This window comes from Esox lucius, chromosome 22, assembly GCF_011004845.1.
Source record: "Esox lucius isolate fEsoLuc1 chromosome 22, fEsoLuc1.pri, whole genome shotgun sequence".
Taxonomy (NCBI): domain Eukaryota; kingdom Metazoa; phylum Chordata; class Actinopteri; order Esociformes; family Esocidae; genus Esox; species Esox lucius.
In genome coordinates this window covers 12,349,920-12,366,831 of record NC_047590.1, presented here as the reverse complement: position 1 = coordinate 12,366,831, position 16,912 = coordinate 12,349,920, and the positions used below count along the sequence as shown (strand labels likewise).

The 16,912-nt window shown below is 41.6% G+C and overlaps 2 protein-coding genes across 4 annotated transcripts; one reads left to right on the top strand and one right to left on the bottom strand.

Moving 5' to 3' along the window:
• The first annotated feature begins 491 nt into the window (after positions 1-491).
• Positions 492-8,693, top strand: cdadc1 (cytidine and dCMP deaminase domain containing 1). 3 transcript variants are annotated; one of them, XM_010886315.4, is made up of 10 exons: positions 492-715; positions 1,619-1,731; positions 4,117-4,294; positions 4,779-5,141; positions 5,341-5,568; positions 6,049-6,098; positions 6,259-6,428; positions 6,813-7,002; positions 7,219-7,295; positions 7,377-7,515. In XM_010886315.4, the coding sequence occupies exons 1-10, from the start codon at positions 592-594 to the stop codon at positions 7,408-7,410; spliced, it is 1,527 nt and encodes a 508-aa protein (XP_010884617.1). In that variant the 5' UTR covers positions 492-591; the 3' UTR covers positions 7,411-7,515. The 3 variants fall into 3 exon arrangements, with proteins under 3 accessions (XP_010884617.1, XP_010884616.1, XP_010884614.1); XM_010886312.4 differs by having other exon boundaries at positions 493-715; positions 7,219-7,276; positions 7,377-8,693; XM_010886314.4 differs by lacking the exon at positions 7,219-7,295 and having other exon boundaries at positions 7,332-8,693.
• cab39l (calcium binding protein 39-like) lies at positions 8,166-16,635 on the bottom strand. Its single transcript, XM_010886311.3, has 9 exons — positions 16,415-16,635; positions 13,292-13,430; positions 12,637-12,801; positions 12,413-12,531; positions 12,101-12,269; positions 11,876-11,935; positions 11,556-11,621; positions 11,327-11,470; positions 8,166-11,122 (listed from the first exon to the last, which is right to left on the bottom strand). Exons 2-9 carry the CDS (start codon positions 13,391-13,393, stop codon positions 10,943-10,945), a joined length of 1,005 nt encoding a protein of 334 aa, XP_010884613.1. The 5' UTR covers positions 13,394-13,430; positions 16,415-16,635; the 3' UTR covers positions 8,166-10,942.
• Positions 16,636-16,912: the final 277 nt, after the last annotated feature.

The window sequence follows — 16,912 nt, the reverse complement described above, 5'->3', positions numbered from 1 at the left end:
TGGACACTACAAAAAAAAGTATTGGCTGAGTAAATGTATCAATATATACTGATAAGTCACCTTGTCTTACATATATATTAACACACTTCAAGACACCATAGTGTTGTAAGCCTACACATAGACTGTATATATAAGAGCCTACATGACAGAAATACCTCATTAGAAGGATCCCCTACCGAAGAAATGAATGCTGGAGTCATGTAGAGTCGCAAGGTTTTATGGGGATTTTGACTGATACTATTTTAATAAATGGAGATAATCACACACTATACTGCCGTCTACAAGACCAATGAAAACGCCCCCAACCCCAAAACGTCAAACTGATATTTTATTGTTTTGCATAATATTTCGCAGCTAAACCCAATACCTTAATAACGTTTCTGCTTGTCGGAATTAGTACGGCATATAAAGAAAAAGACTAATGTTCAGTTTTCGGGGTTATGTTCAGGACAAGCTCCGCCCATTAGATTACGTCAGAATAAATAGGAAGAAGACCTATGGGAAGGACGTCATATGACAGGTTGTGAGGAAGAGACAACATTAGTACTTGACTTTTTTCGCTTTCGCTACATTTGGCATTCAGTTGGTTGAATGGAAACAACAAATGCCGTACAGTCGATCCAAGATTTTACACCATCTTGTGCTGCTTCATGCAAATGTAAAGGATATCAGGATGTAAAAGAAGACAGCATACAAACTGAAACCAAAGTACAAGGTAAGACTCATGTCATTCCCTGGCGAATTGACTGCGTGGCAGAGAATGCTGCGATTGTGTTTACCTTCGCAACTGGACTGTGATACATAGTGGACTGATACATAATGAAAATAATTATGTAATATCACCTCTGCAGTTTTGGCTATTAGTTTGGTCTGCGTATGTAAAAACAGATTGGTTCCATAAATAGCTTGCGGTCTATCACTAGGTGTTTAACCTTTTAAGTAATTTCTTTAGTCAGTGGCGCTGATATTATTATATTTCATAGTACGGACAAGAACCGCCCGACCGCTTGTAGTCTAATTTTGACGATGGGACGTCACTAGGCCTATTTTCGAGGGGCGGGGGCTTTGGCGCGAGCAGGATTACGGCTACGGGCGCCACTGTCTTCAGTTGTCTCTCATGTAGATGTTTAGACCTTATGGCATTGGACAGGTTAGGACCGAGCTGAGGTAGTGCTGTGGCCTTGCTCTGAAGTCTATACGGGTTGCAGACTCGAGACTCCGCTTGTTCCCGTTATTAATGCCAGAGTCAAATATCTGGAGTGAGATGTCCTAGGAAATTCCTCAGTTGCATCCCCGTCTCCCGTTCAAAATCTATGGGATAAGAAAGCCCGCTAGGTCCCTCCCCTGTGACCTCCTCCAATAGGGTTTAAGGTGTATACGTCGACATGAGGTGTATTAACAACACTTTCATATTCTTAGAGAAAGTGAAAGGCTGCTGAATGTTTGCTTATAATTTATTGATCCTGGCCAATTTGCAGCAGTCACTCGTTAGCTAGTGACAAAGTCATGGCTCAAACCTGGACTGCTGTGGTCTGATTGGTCCTATACTGTATGTTCGCCTTAGACTATCTCAACATATTGGAGCCTGTTATTTTGTCTTTGTATGGTGTGTTTTCAGGTCATGGACCCAGACTGTCCAAAGCTAACCTCTTCACCCTGCTGAGTCTTTGGATGGAACTGTTCCCCAGGGAGGAAAAAGAAGACAGAAATGAGAATGAGATTGTAGCTCAGGTTTGTATGTCATGTTTTGTTTCAGTCATTTAAAAAACAAACATGTCTTTTGTAAATTACAATTAGTGATATACTTTTTCTTCTTTTCGGCTCTATACATCAACATTCTGGATTTGAAACCAAGCTCTAGTATGAAGTAAAAATGTACATTGTCAGCTTGTATTTGTGGGTATTTGTTTCACCATTCAGAAATGACAACACTTGCCCCTAAATGTCAGTGTTAACGTCACTGCCTTGCAGTTTACCTTTAAGTAATTACCAATGTAACACCTTTTATTAATAAACGTGAATAAAAAATACCTGAAAATAAACTGAAGGTGGCTGCTGATCTGGCCTGGGGAGGTGTCACAGGAGTTTCCCAGCGTCTGTTGATGTCTGTGGGTTGCAGACTTCAGACAGTCCTTGGATGCGAAGTATTTGACCAATAGTAAACACAAGTGCTTAATGTGGACATTATACTAATCTGTCCCAAATCTTTTGATGCCCTGAAATAGGGGGACTATGTACACTGAATAAAAGGCAAATAAAAACAGAATCCAATGATGATGCAAATAATTTATCCATATTTTTAACTGAAAATAGTTTATTAGTGAAAAAGACAACAAATCAAATGTTGAAACAGAAATTTTGTTTTTGGAAAAAAACATTTTGAATTTGATGCCAGCAACACATTTCTAAAAAGATGGGACAGGGGCACATTTACCACTGTGTTGCATCACCTCTTCTTTTAACAATACTCTAAGCCGGTGTTTCCCAATCCTGGTCCTCGGGACCCATGTTTTTGTTTTTGCCCAAGCACTCACACACCTGATTCAAATGAAAGACTTGATGACAGGTTGATTACGTCAATAGTGTGTAAGTGTGTGAGTGGTAGGGCAACATTTGAAACCGGTGTGTGAGTGCTTGGGCAAAAACAAAAATCTGCACCCCTTTGGTACCCGAGAACCAGGAATGGGAAACACTGCTCTAAGCGTTGGGAACTGAGGAGACCATTTGTTGTAGTTTTGAAAGTGAAATGTATTCCCATTCTTGCTTGATATAGGATTTCACCTGCTCAACAGTTCGGGGTCTCCTTTGTCGTGTTTTTCATTTCATAATGGGTCAAATGTTTTCAGCAGGTCTGGACTGCAGACAGGCCAGTTGAGCACCTGGACTCTTTCACTACGAAGCCATGCTGTTAAAATACGTACAGAATGTGGTTTGGCATTGTCTTGCTAAAATAAGCAAGGCCTTCCCTGAAAAAGATTGTTTGGGTGGCAACATATGTTACTCCAAAACCTGTATTTGGTCAGTAATAATGGTGCTTTCACAGATCTGCACTAATGCACCCCCATCACGGATGCTGGCTTTTGATCTGTGCACTGATAACTAACTGGATGGTCCCTTTCTAGTCTAGAAGACACGGCATCCATGATTCCCAAAAATAATTTCACATTTGTCAGTCCACAGGACAGTTTTTCACTTTGCCTCAGTCCGTCTTAAATGAGGTTGAGCCCAGAGAAGGCGGCAGCATTTCTGGATCTTGTTTATATATGGTTTCTTCTTAGCATGGTTACATTTTAACTAATTTGTGGATGCAGCGATGCACTGTGTTCACAGACAAAGGTTTTTGGAAGGGTTCCTGAACCCATGCAGTGATGTCCAATACAGAATTGTCTATTTTTAATGTAGTGCCTCCTGAAGGCCTGAACATCACAGCCTTCCGATATTGGTTTTCACCCTTGTCCCTTGCGTACTGAGATTTCTCCGGATTCTGTGCATTTTTGAATGATATGTGCCATAGATTGAGATCCCCAATATGTATGTTGAGAAATGTTCAATTGCTGCACTATTTGCCTGCGCTGTCTTTCACAGAGTGGTGAACCCATCCACACTTCTGACAGACCCATCCTCTCTGGAATGATCATGTTACTGACCTGTTGCCAATTAACCTAATTAGTTGTGAGACTTTCCACCAGCTTTACTTTCTTAGCATTACACAACTTCCAGTATTTTGTTGCCCTTGTCTCAACTTTTTTGAAATGTTGCTGGCATCAGATTTATAGTGGAAATACATTTTTCAAGAAACAATAAAATTTCTCCATTTCAACAATTGATATGTTGTGTTTGTACTATTTTCTACATTTTTGGAAACGGGGTTGTACAAAACCTACTATAATATATAGGCTAAATTGTACAAATCAATATATACACAAATACTGTTAAAATAACAACTGACATTTAATATTTTAAATATTTATTTATCTGAGCATAAAGACTAAAGAAGGAAACAAGCTTTACTGTCCCAATACTAACTCATGGTTCAGTAGTAATAAGCAAATAGGTATCTATAAATGACCATGAGTTTCATCACTTTCCTCATCTCTGTATGTTTCTTTGTGTTAGACGCGGAGTACAGGTCTGGTGGTGGTCCGGGACCAGAGGGTGTTGGGTCTCCATTGCTCCGGTTCTGAGCTCCATGCTGGGCAGGTAGCTGTGATCAGACATGGGCCCAAGCTGGCTGCTTCAGAACTCTACTTTTCTAGGAAACCCTGTGCCACCTGCCTCAAGATGCTCATCAATGGTAAAATACCCTCACACACACAGACATAAGCCCACATGTGTCTGTGTTACTATCACTTTGCAATCAATTGATTTCCTTAAAAAAAAAAAATCCCTTACAATAACATTAACCCTAACTCCCCAAATTCTTACTATGAATCTAAAGCTAACCTTAACTAACCCCTAAGCCTAAAAAAGCAATTTTTGTATGGTAAATGTTGTTGTAAATGTTGTTTTGCAGAGTTTTCAAGGATCTGTAATACTACATTTTAGGGACAAAGATGTATGCCCATTTAAAATCCTACTTTCCTTATCCCCAAAACCCTAAAGCTAACCCTAATTCTTACTCCAACATCTAATCCCAACCCCGAGCTGAAAATGGCCTTTTCTACTAGTGTGGAGAAACCAAATGCCCTAACCTCACTAGATTTGCAGTCAACTGTGGAGACAAGAACACACCCACAGAGTTCACTTTTGAAGTATTGTTCCTTGTCTGTCACCTTCAGTTGGGGTAAGCCGCATCTCTTTCTGGCCTGGCGATCCGGAGTTTAGTCTGTTGGTGGGGGGATGTAACGGGATGGACTCCATTTCCCAAGAAGCAGTGCTGGATGCCATCGCGTCAGAGAAGCTCAAGTCTAACAGCCGGCCTCACATCGGTGTGGCAATGCAGCCCCTGGCCCTTAGCTTCCAGCAGTTCGTGATGGAGACCTCTAGTGGGTGTGAATTCATGGGGAGGATATCAGAGGACTGCCCTGACCTGGACATTGGGGACTTGTTCCATAGGCAGATGAAACAGAACATGGACACTTTCTCCAGAGAGTTCCTCATCTTACAAGAACAGCGCCACCGTGACATTCTCGCCACAATAGGTCAGTACCTTTCAACCACACTTGTTAACGAATTAGTGGTCGTTAGCTAGCGGTATTTGGGCTATTTCTTATCCAAAACATACCCATAAAAGTACTTGAAACTCCCTTCCTTGAGAGGCTATGCCGTCCCTTGTATAGGTGTTGTTAAATGAATGGTAGACGTTATGGTTTGCATAGTTGACACAGGGTTGTGCTACAGGTCTTGAGAACTTCTGCATGGAGCCATACTTCTCCAACCTGCGCCAGAACATGAGAGAGCTGGTTAGGGTTCTGGCCTCTGTAGCTGCCAGTGTGCCTCTTCTCCAGCATGGCTTCTATAGGAAGGACCCCCAGCCTACCGCTTCAGAGTCGGTCCAACCTCCCGGGGTCTCTCAGGAGACTGCCAGACACTGCACAATACAGGCCAGGCTATTGGCCTACAGAACAGGCATGTTACCTATCTTGATATTAATGTATGCTAACCAGATATTCAGCTGAACCTAATGTTCCATAATTCACATTGCCAACTACATGTTGCGGGGATCCACATGAAGGATGTCCAAGCAATTGAAAGATGGGAATGTAAACACAAGACACAAAACCCAGATCAACTGGTCAACTCCAATTCTTGTGTGTGTTTATGTCGGAGAGATGTCTCTGTGGGCACAAATGAACAGAAGGTTCCGAGAAATATTCTAGTCTAACAAGATCTTTGTTGTGAATTCCCCTATTAGCTGTTCAGTCACTCAGACCAGTATCTACTATTCTTTTGCAAACTGTCGTTCATAATGTTTTCATGCTCCATGTCATCTGCACCGGCTGTAATTTGTGGTTTAACACGTCTGAATATTGTAAGTGATAGAACGTTGTTGGAAATTGGCCAATTGGCAGCTTGTCTGAAAGTTTTTCTTGCTTGTTGCTCTTCTAGAGGACTCTAAGATCGGGGTCGGTGCTGTCATTTGGGCAGAGGGAAAATTTGTGAGTGAAATTGTTTTTGTGTATTTTTTTTATGCATTACTGCATTTTCTAACTGCACACTAATGCATGTCTTAGGGGGCTACACATTTTCTTATTTAAGGGGATGAACAACATGGCTGGTAAAGTGGCCTTAACTGCATTCTGTGTCAAACAATTTCAGGGTGGCTGTGACGGCACTGGACGTCTGTACCTTGTGGGTTGTGGATACAATGCCTATCCTGTGGGCTCAGAGTATGGAGAGTACCCCCAGATGGGCAACAAGCAGCAAGACCGCAAGAGGAGGAAATATCGCTACATCATCCACGCTGAGCAAAATGCACTCTCCTTCAGGTTAGCAGGGAAGACACAAGGGGCTCACGTCTTCCCGTTCATCTGCACTGATCTGAGAGGGGAGGAGTATACCAGCCAATGCCCTCAACGTGTGCAGCTTCCTATGACTGCTAAGATTGCCCTTTTAGCTAATAATGCGACGTTAGCTAATACTAATTTGTTATTGCTTCGTTAAAGCTCATGCTAAGTTGGCCCCTTAGCTACGACTGCTAAGGTAGCTTCTTTATAGCCAGCCTTGGGGTCAGTGCGGTCATCCAGTTAAGAGAATTTGTTAAATATGCTAAAGGACTCGAGAGTTGGAGAGCCGTTTTAGACTGAAGAGATTCAGAAATAAATAACGTTGGTTGTTAATGTCGTGAGCTATACACTTTGGTTCGCTTTCAGGAGTGCCGAGATCCGAGAGGAAGAGAACACTATGCTGTTTGTGACTAAGTGTCCGTGTGATGAATGCATACCTCTGATCCAAGGAGCTGGGGTCAAGCAGATCTACACTACTGACCTGGACAGCGGCAAAGACAAGGGAGACATCTCCTACCTCAGATTCAGCGGCCTCAGAGGAGTGTTGAAGTTCATTGTGAGTACCCGCATTGGTTCAGAAATGAGTCATTTTCTGGAGCCTGGCAGCACATTAAGTCTAATGTGACAGTCTCTCCTTATTTTATTAAGTAAAAAAACTGTATGGATTCGTTGTAGGTGTTGGCCAGTCTGCTTTTACCCATCCTCTGGTTTTTATTTCGGCAACTGAGATGGCTCTTTATACAGATGTCAATTTCTTACGTTTTTGTCTCAGTGGCAGAAGACATCTCTAACAAGGTGTGCCTCTGAACATGCTGGTCCTCATCTAGCCAGTGAGTTGTCCTTCTCTAGGTACCATTAGTTAACATGACATCTTTCATTTTCAAGAAAACAACGCAATGGGACACATTTGAACATATCTTCTGGTTACAGACGGATGTGTGGGGAAGCACAGAAGACAGGCTGAACAGGAACCCTACTGTAATAAGAGGCCGCGGTCAGCAATGACTGAAGACCATACTCCCTGTTTGTTGAACAATGGTCTGGGTCCTTTGGCATCCAGTCCGGTTTCACCGGACTAAAATCTCCAGGTCCTGGTTTGGAATACCTGGTAACACTTTGGAATGGAAACCCTTCATTTGTCTAGTCACATACAGATCAGTAATTCCTTTAAACAAGCAAGGACAGTATAAGGAAGGATGCACTTTAACAACCTTGGGTGATTTGTTCTACTAATTGGTCTTTTAACCGCTGACATTGTAATGACCAATAGTTTTCAAAAACAAATTACATGTAGATGGAGTTCAAAATGCATGGCTTGTATGTATAAGAGAACTGTAAATGTGATCTAATTGTTTGTCTTAGAGACTTTTAAATTAAACTCGGGAAAAGGGTACTGATTGCGGCTCTAAGTATAAAAAGGTTCTTCCAGCACAACAAAACATGGCCCAGATTTGAGGTAACTGGCTCTGTTGTAATTTTAAGTTAGAATAGTATTGTATAGACAGAGACCCACAACCAAATATTAAAGGGGCCATGTGTATGCCTTTTTACTGTGCTACAATGGCATAAATACAATCATAAATTACCAGAAGACCTCTCCACAAAATAGTTCCTTTTGCCTGAGATATTCCCCATTTTAACGTTCTCACCAGTCTGTCTACTAGTCTCTTCATACTCGCGTTAGGCACTTGTTTATAACAAAACAAAGGAAACAACATAGGCATTTCTACTCTTTATTGGTGATGTTGTACAGTAGCATCAATGGGGAAAACACATGGCTGTTTTTTTCAAATTAAGTCCCCTGGTTGACTTGTCAAAATGTTTAACCAAATATAGTTGATCATTTTAGTCAAGTAAAATGGTTTATCCAAAGTTGATGTTACTGATTTGGCTACGCTGCATTTTCTTTTTGATGTGAATCTCATTTCTATGGCTGAGTTTAAATAGGCAGCCCTACTCATATCACCACTGCATAAGGTCTGTTGTAATTATTCATACCAAAAAAATAATAAACAAATTCAGACAACCTCCACCTCCTATCAATTTGGAAAATATTTGGTGTGCCTTTGGTGGTCCATCGACAGCACTGATCAATTACCACTCATCAGATACTGCTACAGTATTCAGAGTCAGGGTATGCTAAAGATTCTTCAATATATTTTAAACATTTTAGCAGAAGCAATTGTTTTGGTTGGAAATTGCAGAGCTTCTTTAACTGCAGTCCTGTAGCCAAATCTTCTATTTAAACAAAAAAAAAGATATATTAACTGGTTGTATTATACAGTAATGAAGTAACAATTATTTTTGCACTTCTTCCTGAAAAGCCTTCATATGCCCTGGTCATACCTAGTGCTAACATACTTCCTGAACAGTTGACTGGTTTAAGTAATTAAACGAACAGAATTCTCCCAAAGGGCATATGCAAGATTAGAACTTGTGAACTGGTCTGCTGCAGAGGAGAGAACCGCTGTTGTTTTTTCCCCCTCTTAGGTAAATATAAAGCTGTTTACTCAGTCACGAAGAATGGAAGTAGATGTTATCTACCTGAAGTCACTATGGATAAGAGCTTTGGCCAAATGGCTAAAATGTACTGAAGCATATTTAAGTATGTTCAGTAAAGACGGAAACCAACACTGGCATGGGTATTTAACTGGGCATTTAAAACCTGTCACCCACCTCTAAGCAGCAATCCTGTGAGTCTCTTATTTGAATTTCACCCGTAAACTCCACCCTTTGAGTTGCTTCCTCCTATCAATAGAGATCAAAATGTGCTTACCAAAACTATTTTAATTACCTAGAATGGTTTTAAAATGCATGCATAAAAAAGGAAGCAGGTTAGCAGCAGGTATAGGCAAGGCTAAATGTTCTTTTTCACCAAAACAATATAGGTGTGAGTATATAACTTCTATCATTTGATGTACAATCTACTTATGAATAAATGTGTCAATTAAGAGAACTGTCACATTATTCAGTGGCATAGTGCTGTTCAGATTCATTAAAGTATATTTTAGAATCATAGCAATATGAAAATATCAACCACCATTTTAAAATGGATTGGCTCAGTAATTAAGCTGAATGTGAGGTTTCTAAATTTCATTTATAGTACCCCAAAGCTAGCTACTGCTAATATTGTTTTCTGAGCAAGACCCATTTCCTCTTTGTACTAGTAGATTAACAGTAAACCTTCTCAGGCAATCATCACCCGCCGAGTTTGTCCATCATTGGTTTGTTTTGGTCATTTTCTTATGGGATCACTGAACTCCAAGAACAGTCATTATGAAATAAAACATTCATTTAACAGCATGACTCCAACACAGTCAGTTAGAGGGTAATTGCTAAATTGACACATGTTCAACCAGACTATATTTAAAAAAAAGAATTAAGCTCCCCTAGAAAAGGTATTTCAAATACAGAAAAAATATAAGGAAAACAGTAAAATAAAGGCACCATGTTAATGTGTTCCACCGACCACCTCCTAAAAGGTGCAGTGCAGAAGAAAACACTCAAGAAATGTGTACAGAAAAGAAACTGCTGTGAAAGTCTCCCTGCAACTGCCTCTAAGGTCACCCAAAATCTGTCACTCACAATGGCACTCAGAGATTAAAACCAGCTTTTACACACACACACACACACACAAAAAAAAGTTGACTTCAAGAGCTGAAGATAAACAAGGAATAGAATTATATGGAAAGTGCTTCCAGCCATGCGAAGAGTATCCGTCGACAAAAGCATTGATGACTGCAGTAAATAAAACAAATCCAAAATAATGGCCTTTTTTGGATTTTCTTTTTTTTTTTTTTTACATTTAAAAAAACACCTGGTTGTGGTTTTGGTTCATTCTCCCATCATGGGACATATTTTCAAAATCACATTTTGGGTAATCATGGACCTCCAGTCTTTAAAACGTTACCTGTAAATAGCATAATACAACCATAGGGCAGGACTTGAGTCTGAACAGGAGTTCTACAGAAATGTAAGCATTAGTGTTTTTACAGTGTTACACTACATTTTGTAGAATCTGAACAATTCAGAAGAATATTTACACCCTTTACTAATACCAAAAGGGCAATTTATTCATTTGATTCTGAATTGCAGATACCTCAGTTTACTGGGGTTAGATTTAAGAGAGTGTGTAAGTGAAGTGTTTAGCTAGCTTAGGTATGCCAAGTGGAACTGAAAATAAACTAAATGTCTGGCCTATTAGTTATGACCTATGGTGTCTCCCTATCATTTAGCCATTCACCTTGAGGTTTCTTTAAACATTGGTTCTCCTGGAGAGGAAGTAGTTGGCTTGGAAAAAGTGGCACACTATGCTAACAATAAGGATTCATGAAAAGTAAAAACAGAAAAACTTCAGTGATATGCGCTATTCTTACACAAAGTCTCAAAGTAAACCAAGAAAGAGACAAATGTCCGCAAAGATATTTTAAATATAATCACCATTGTTAATGTATTTTGTAGTAAAGGTTAGGTTAATGGCTAGTGGGAAAGGGGGTTTAAGAGGCAGGTTTCTTAAGGTCCCGGATCTGTTTAATTAGGTAGGTCTTCTCGTCGTTGAACTGCTCGTCGTCCGTGCGGTCCTTCTGGAAGTTGCTAAGAAAATCTATAAGTTTGGTCTGGTTCTTCAGAAGGATGTCTATGATGGGCTGTGTCTTGTTGGGGTTTGCCACAAACACCTGGATGGTCGGTTGGGAACAGTTTCAGAATCTTTGAACTACATTGTGTAGAACGTACTACAATATATTGTGTGGGAAATCTTATTGGCTCTGTACATTCCAATTCTCCCTGCAATTACATTCTAGTCAGAACTCTGTAGTATATCCAAGGAGGCCAGTTTGACAGACTTTGTATATGTACTGAGAATGGCTGTTGTGTAGTACCTTGAAGACGTGGAAGGCCTCAAACTGGATGTTAGGGCTCTTGTCTCTCAGTAAGTTCATCATCAGCTTCAGGTTTTCAGGCTTGCTGATGTACCGGGTCATCACAGTGAAGTTGTGTCTGTCCAACAGCAGTTCACCCAGCAACTAGACACAAACACACTATGAGGCAAGAGAGTCTATAACATAACATCTATGAATAGTCCACGCAAATATGGTTAGCTGAACACACCTTTAATGACTGTCTTTTTGTCACATAGTTCTCAGAGTGCAGTAACTTCTCATACTGTTCAAAAACCTGTGAAGACAGTGAAACTGAGTGAACGGCTGGCTGCATAACAAAATACTTTGAAAAAGTTATGTCAGCTCTTTCCAGTGTTGAGTGAAGCCCAAGGATGTTTAGTGTGGCACAAACTCTTATTGTACAAATCTGACGATGAAGAATAAAACTGAGGGCGTTACATAAATGCACCCATTCATTCTGTCAAGAACGTCAAGTGTGAGTCAACAATGCCCCAGGGGCAGGAGAACGTTGAGCAACATGTCACTTACAGAGTCATAGTTCTGTTCTAAATATTCAGCTACCAGGACCTTGTGTCTTGTGAGCAGATCCTGTCAATGGGCGTAAAGAAAAGACATTTGTTTAATACATATAGACAGTCTGATTTGATGGATCAAAGACATCTGTTCTACAAATGGTCATGAACAGACATATGCAGTTTTGGACACAGACAAAATCAAAAACAAAAAAAAGAGGCTTCTCTCACGTAGTCTGACCTTGAAGGTGGCGAAGGCGTCCGAAGCGATGTCAAAGGTCTCCATCTCGACATAGCCGAAGAAGTCGTGGAAGTGTTCCGAGTGGAGGACCACCTTGGCCAGTGGTTCGTGTCGGATGCACTCCCTAAGCATGATGCCGCAGTTCAGCGCCGACACCGGGGTCTCGTACCTGCACACGGACACGCGTCCGCCACAGCGGGGTTTGAGGTCGAAAATATCCAAACGCTGTGTTCCTACACACAGGTCTACCGCATAGCAATAAAATATTCCAGACAGAAAATGAGATCCAAGCGTGTGGGTGTATGTACTCACCCCTTTTGCAAGACAAACAGAACCTCTTGGTGAGAGCAGAAGTACTCCACAGTGGGGCTGCGGGTACCAATCTGTCTCCGCAGGATGTTGTTGAAGATCTGACAAACGTCTTTCTTCCCCTGGGGGTAGGCAATTGAAAATAATACACACACACACACACACATTAAAAAGAACCATTCAGACAACTCTGATTTAGTCGGTTTGGTTTCTGATTGTGGGATCACCTCGAAGTCAATGACTTGCAGGTTTTCCACCAGGGAGATGAGCAGGCCACTGTTGTAGAGCTCCTGGGCCAGCTGGGCTACCGTCTCTGTGTGAGGCTCCTTATCATTAGTCCCATACAGGATCTCCTTCATGGCCACCAGACACTTGGACACCTCCTCCGACGCCTGGGGACGTACACCGGTTACCACACTGAGGCTCATTCACAACATGAAGGACAGGATTCCCCATGAGGTCACGGTACGCTCAAGCTGTGTACATAAGAGTGATGACCATAAGGGGGAGACATTTAATCTGGACATGCCACTATACTCCGCAGCCCGGTTAGATGGTTCCCAGGCCCAGTTAGTGTGTTACTGTAGGTACCACAGTGGAGATGGAGACAGATGGGTTTTGACAGCTTGGTGTCAATACAGGACAGCCAGGCCCCTGGTGCTACTTTCACAGCCCAGTGTCAGCTCCAGTAACTGGGGTGCTGCGAAATAATGACCACACCAACTGACTGGTTCTAACAGAAGAGGGCATATTGAGGCCCCCAGCAACAACACAGCTCCTCTCCCGAAGGGAAGTGCTCGTTTATGTTGTGCAGAACATTGCATGGACCGGTTTTCTAAAGACTAGTATTGTACAGACTTGTTTTGTGAAGACAAACCATACCTTCTCAGTCTTCTTGTCCTGTTTAACCAGGATGGCCAAGTTCTCCTTCAGAGTCCGGACGATGTCGGCAGGATTCTTGTGGGACTTACCAAACAGCGGCATTTTGGCTGGGCCTCTCGTTAGGGTCTCTCCTCAAAGCCTGAGAGCGCACGCACGCACACACACACACACACACACACACACCTCACATTAAACCCCATCTAGTATTCTGGCACAATCTGCTGTCCTTCCTCCACATATGAGATCCGCTGAAAACAAAAACATTCCTGCCGGAGTCCCGGAGGAAATCTGCCAAGCATCGGCGTTGATGGAAGAGAAGACAGCTTTATTGACATATCCCCGCAGAAATAAGGCAACAGTCACCTCAGGCATTGAGCAGTGATTCAACACCCACATTCTCCTGAGTCACACTGCACTCTGCACACCTCACTGCATATTGTCATGACAACAAAACAAAGGCAGCAAGCCGACAGATGTGTGAGTGTGTGTGTCTATTTCATGCTTGGATTCGACCATTCAAGATTACGACTGAACGCTGCCCATCAGAAACACTGAAATCGTCTACTCACGGCTAGTGTGAAGTTAGACCGGAACCTTTTTTGAGGACAGCCATGCTGGCAGTTGGCACCTTCCATTTAACAGTTAACAGGCATGAATGTAATTGAACCAGAGAACACGACAGACAGAGAGAGAGAGTGGAGAGAGAGAATAGAGAGAGAGAGAGAGAATAGAGAGAGAGAATAGAGAGAGAATAGAGAGAGAGAATAGAGAGAGAGAATAGAGAGAGAGAATAGAGAGAGAGAATAGAGAGAGAGAGAATAGAGAGAGAGAGAATAGAGAGAGAGAGAATAGAGAGAGAAGAGAGAGAAGAGAGAGAAGAGAGAGGAGAGAGAATAGAGAGAGAGAGTGATGAGAGAGAGTAAGGAAGGCGGAGGGAATAACTTGTGACTGATAATCCTTAGTGTTGAATGGAATTACCTCCGCTCCTCCCTCCCACTCTCAGACTGTTGCCAGAAGCATCAGACTACACACCAGGGTTCTGCCAGGGGACTGCAACACTCAGCCTCACACACAGAAACGCATCACATCCACCACATGGGATTCCCTACATCCACCTCCAAGAGGGTGCAACCCTTGAGACCGTCAGTCTCACCCTTTAACCCCTCTCCCCCATGAAACTGAGGGGATTAACAAAGTCAGTATTAGTAATGCAACTTTCATAAGAACCAATCAGTCCGAATTAAAGAAGAATTAGGCTAAATGTATGCAGACTGGCCTCTGCATGTGCTCATAATGGAAGGGATAAGCCTGATTCGGATACGCCCCAACATGAAACCAGGGTGTTCACCACAGGTGCCTACTTCATTAAATACAGACATACCCGAAGGCAAATCAAGTTCTCTCTTCTCAGTACCGGCTGACTTCAGCAGTAGCTGTCCTTTCTCATCGACTAGAACCAGTAGAATTTTCCACTGAACTCTGAAAGGGATCTGATCCAGAGAATTGATGGATACGTTTGAGTTCATGACCTGACCAGCACCAACAGACTAATATTTTACATTAGCCGATTTCCTCTGGATCATCTGTAACTTTAACCTCTGACTTGTCCTGATGTAGCCTAAGAGGACAGAGTCAAAGCCAAAAATACCCTAGGCTAAAATCTACAGCGTTTCAACAAGATTGATTTCTTGAAAATAGAAATTATAATAATTATAATAATGTACTTATCTTTTCAAAAAGGAACTCTTATCATGGGCCTAAAACAGTAAGGTTACTATCGTATCCTGACACATCCTGGCATATGAAATTACTGTCACCTCACCAGATATCTAGTTTTGGTTGATAAGGCTAGATGGAACACGGAAAGGCAGTCTAAAGACAGACGAGTCATTTAACAGGAATATGGTTATAGTGGTAGAAGAGAGAGCCTTACACCAGTTGATCTCCCCCGGGGCTCAGAGCACCATGAACAAACACACAACTGTAGGGCGATATCATTTCAGGTGTTCCCCAGCTGTTTTTATTTTTCTACTCAAACCACCGCCGTTGTCATTTTGGCCGCTAATCACCCCTAACACATTACTCTAAACTCGTATGATGAACGTAATGATCAGGGGTCAAGTCTTCTGGTGCCATCTGTGGTTACAGACGTGCAGTGTGTTAGCCTGCTCCTGTAGAGGGTCAGCATCATGCAGTTTCCATGAACTGATGTCACAGCACTGTCTACATAACTGACAGATGACATAAGTCTTAACATCTTGTCAGGCTCACATCATAGGTTTCAGTTGAACATTAGATATGAAAGGTAAGTGATAGTTCGTAGAGCCGGTTTTTTAAGACTTAAAAACCACCATAATCTTCCCATTTCCAAAACATCCATTTAATTAACATCACACATCTGGTGTAAAGCTACGGACTGATGGAGGCACACATTATTACTGCATTAAATAAGGGAGGCATAAGTGTTGCTGGATAAAAATAAAAATATTGAAACAAACTTAACTTTAAAACAGGTCAAGGTCAAATTTCGAATACAATGTGAATGTTATTTCGAATGAATAGTTTCTGTAATAGGATAGAGCCGCGATAATGACAGCATTGACCACCTCTCGCTTTACTGTTAACCGTTGGTTCAATCCTATGCTACACAGCAAGCAATGCTCTGCCAGCGCAAAAAGCAAAACAAATACTGTACAAAGCCAGACATGACACAGACCATGCGTGACAATACCCTGCTCGTCCAGTGTGAGCATAGGAAAGTGCGTTCCCGGATGAAGGCTTCAAATGCCATGCCAATTAACGCAGACATGCTGAAATGAGCAATCAGACATATGTGCGAATATGTTAATGATGGGTTACACCCGTCTGGGTTTTTAAAGTTAGGCTACTTGAACTGAAAACATTTCACATTTGCGTAAATCGGACCGTTTCGGAAGGTTATTGTTTTATACAAAGCTAAACATATGACGTTAATGTCTGCATTTAGTTAGCAAGAAATGTATTCAATCGAGTCAAGTTTGTAACATTTGTCACGGGCAGCATCAATATAAAACATGTGAACAATAATAGTGGGATAAAATGACATAGCTAGCATCTCGTGTTTAATAAATTACGCATACTCACCGTACAACAGTGTATTTTTGTATCTTTCTCTCTGATATCTTGACTTGCTGTCCCGATTCACAGTGTAACCGAGCAGCTTTTTGTGGTCACGCCAGCAGTATGTTGTACGCTGAGCAAAACGTCAGAGGAATGTGTGTATGTGCGAATTAAAATGTGTGGAATCTTTTAAGAAGGCAGTGCAGAATTCCATTCGGTCCGATTCGAGATGAGCTACATTACTGAGGTAGGCGGCGGCTCCGACCGAACATTTATCTTCCAGCTCATTGGTAATTTTTCTCGGTGACGTGGAAATGTATATCCGGATCACATTTAAACATCACTGCGTAATGTAATTATTTCATTTATAATACCAGCTCTATCCTAAAATAATTCAATATAGTTTTGATCTTGGGAGTATGATTTGTGGGAGTGAAAAGACGTAATACATGGGGAAAAAACCTTCCACGATTGAAGTATTTATAGATGGCATACAACCTGAGGTATGGGTTACATTAAGTT

What these genes read in the sequence shown, in the direction of transcription:
- cdadc1 (XM_010886312.4), top strand. Translation starts at nt 592, where the DNA reads ATGGAAACAACAAATGCCGTACAGTCGATCCAAGATTTTACACCATCT. An exon ending in AACTGAAACCAAAGTACAAG is followed by an intron (nt 716 to 1,618) that starts GTAAGACTCATG and finishes GTGTGTTTTCAG; the next exon opens with GTCATGGACCCAGACTGTCC. An exon ending in GCTATTGGCCTACAGAACAG is followed by an intron (nt 5,569 to 6,048) that starts GCATGTTACCTA and finishes TTGCTCTTCTAG; the next exon opens with AGGACTCTAAGATCGGGGTC.
- cab39l (XM_010886311.3), bottom strand. Translation starts at nt 13,393, where the DNA reads ATGCCGCTGTTTGGTAAGTCCCACAAGAATCCTGCCGACATCGTCCGG. An exon ending in TAGAACAGAACTATGACTCT is followed by an intron (nt 11,622 to 11,875) that starts GTAAGTGACATG and finishes CTGTCTTCACAG; the next exon opens with GTTTTTGAACAGTATGAGAA. An exon ending in AGGCCTTCCACGTCTTCAAG is followed by an intron (nt 11,123 to 11,326) that starts GTACTACACAAC and finishes CCGACCATCCAG; the next exon opens with GTGTTTGTGGCAAACCCCAA.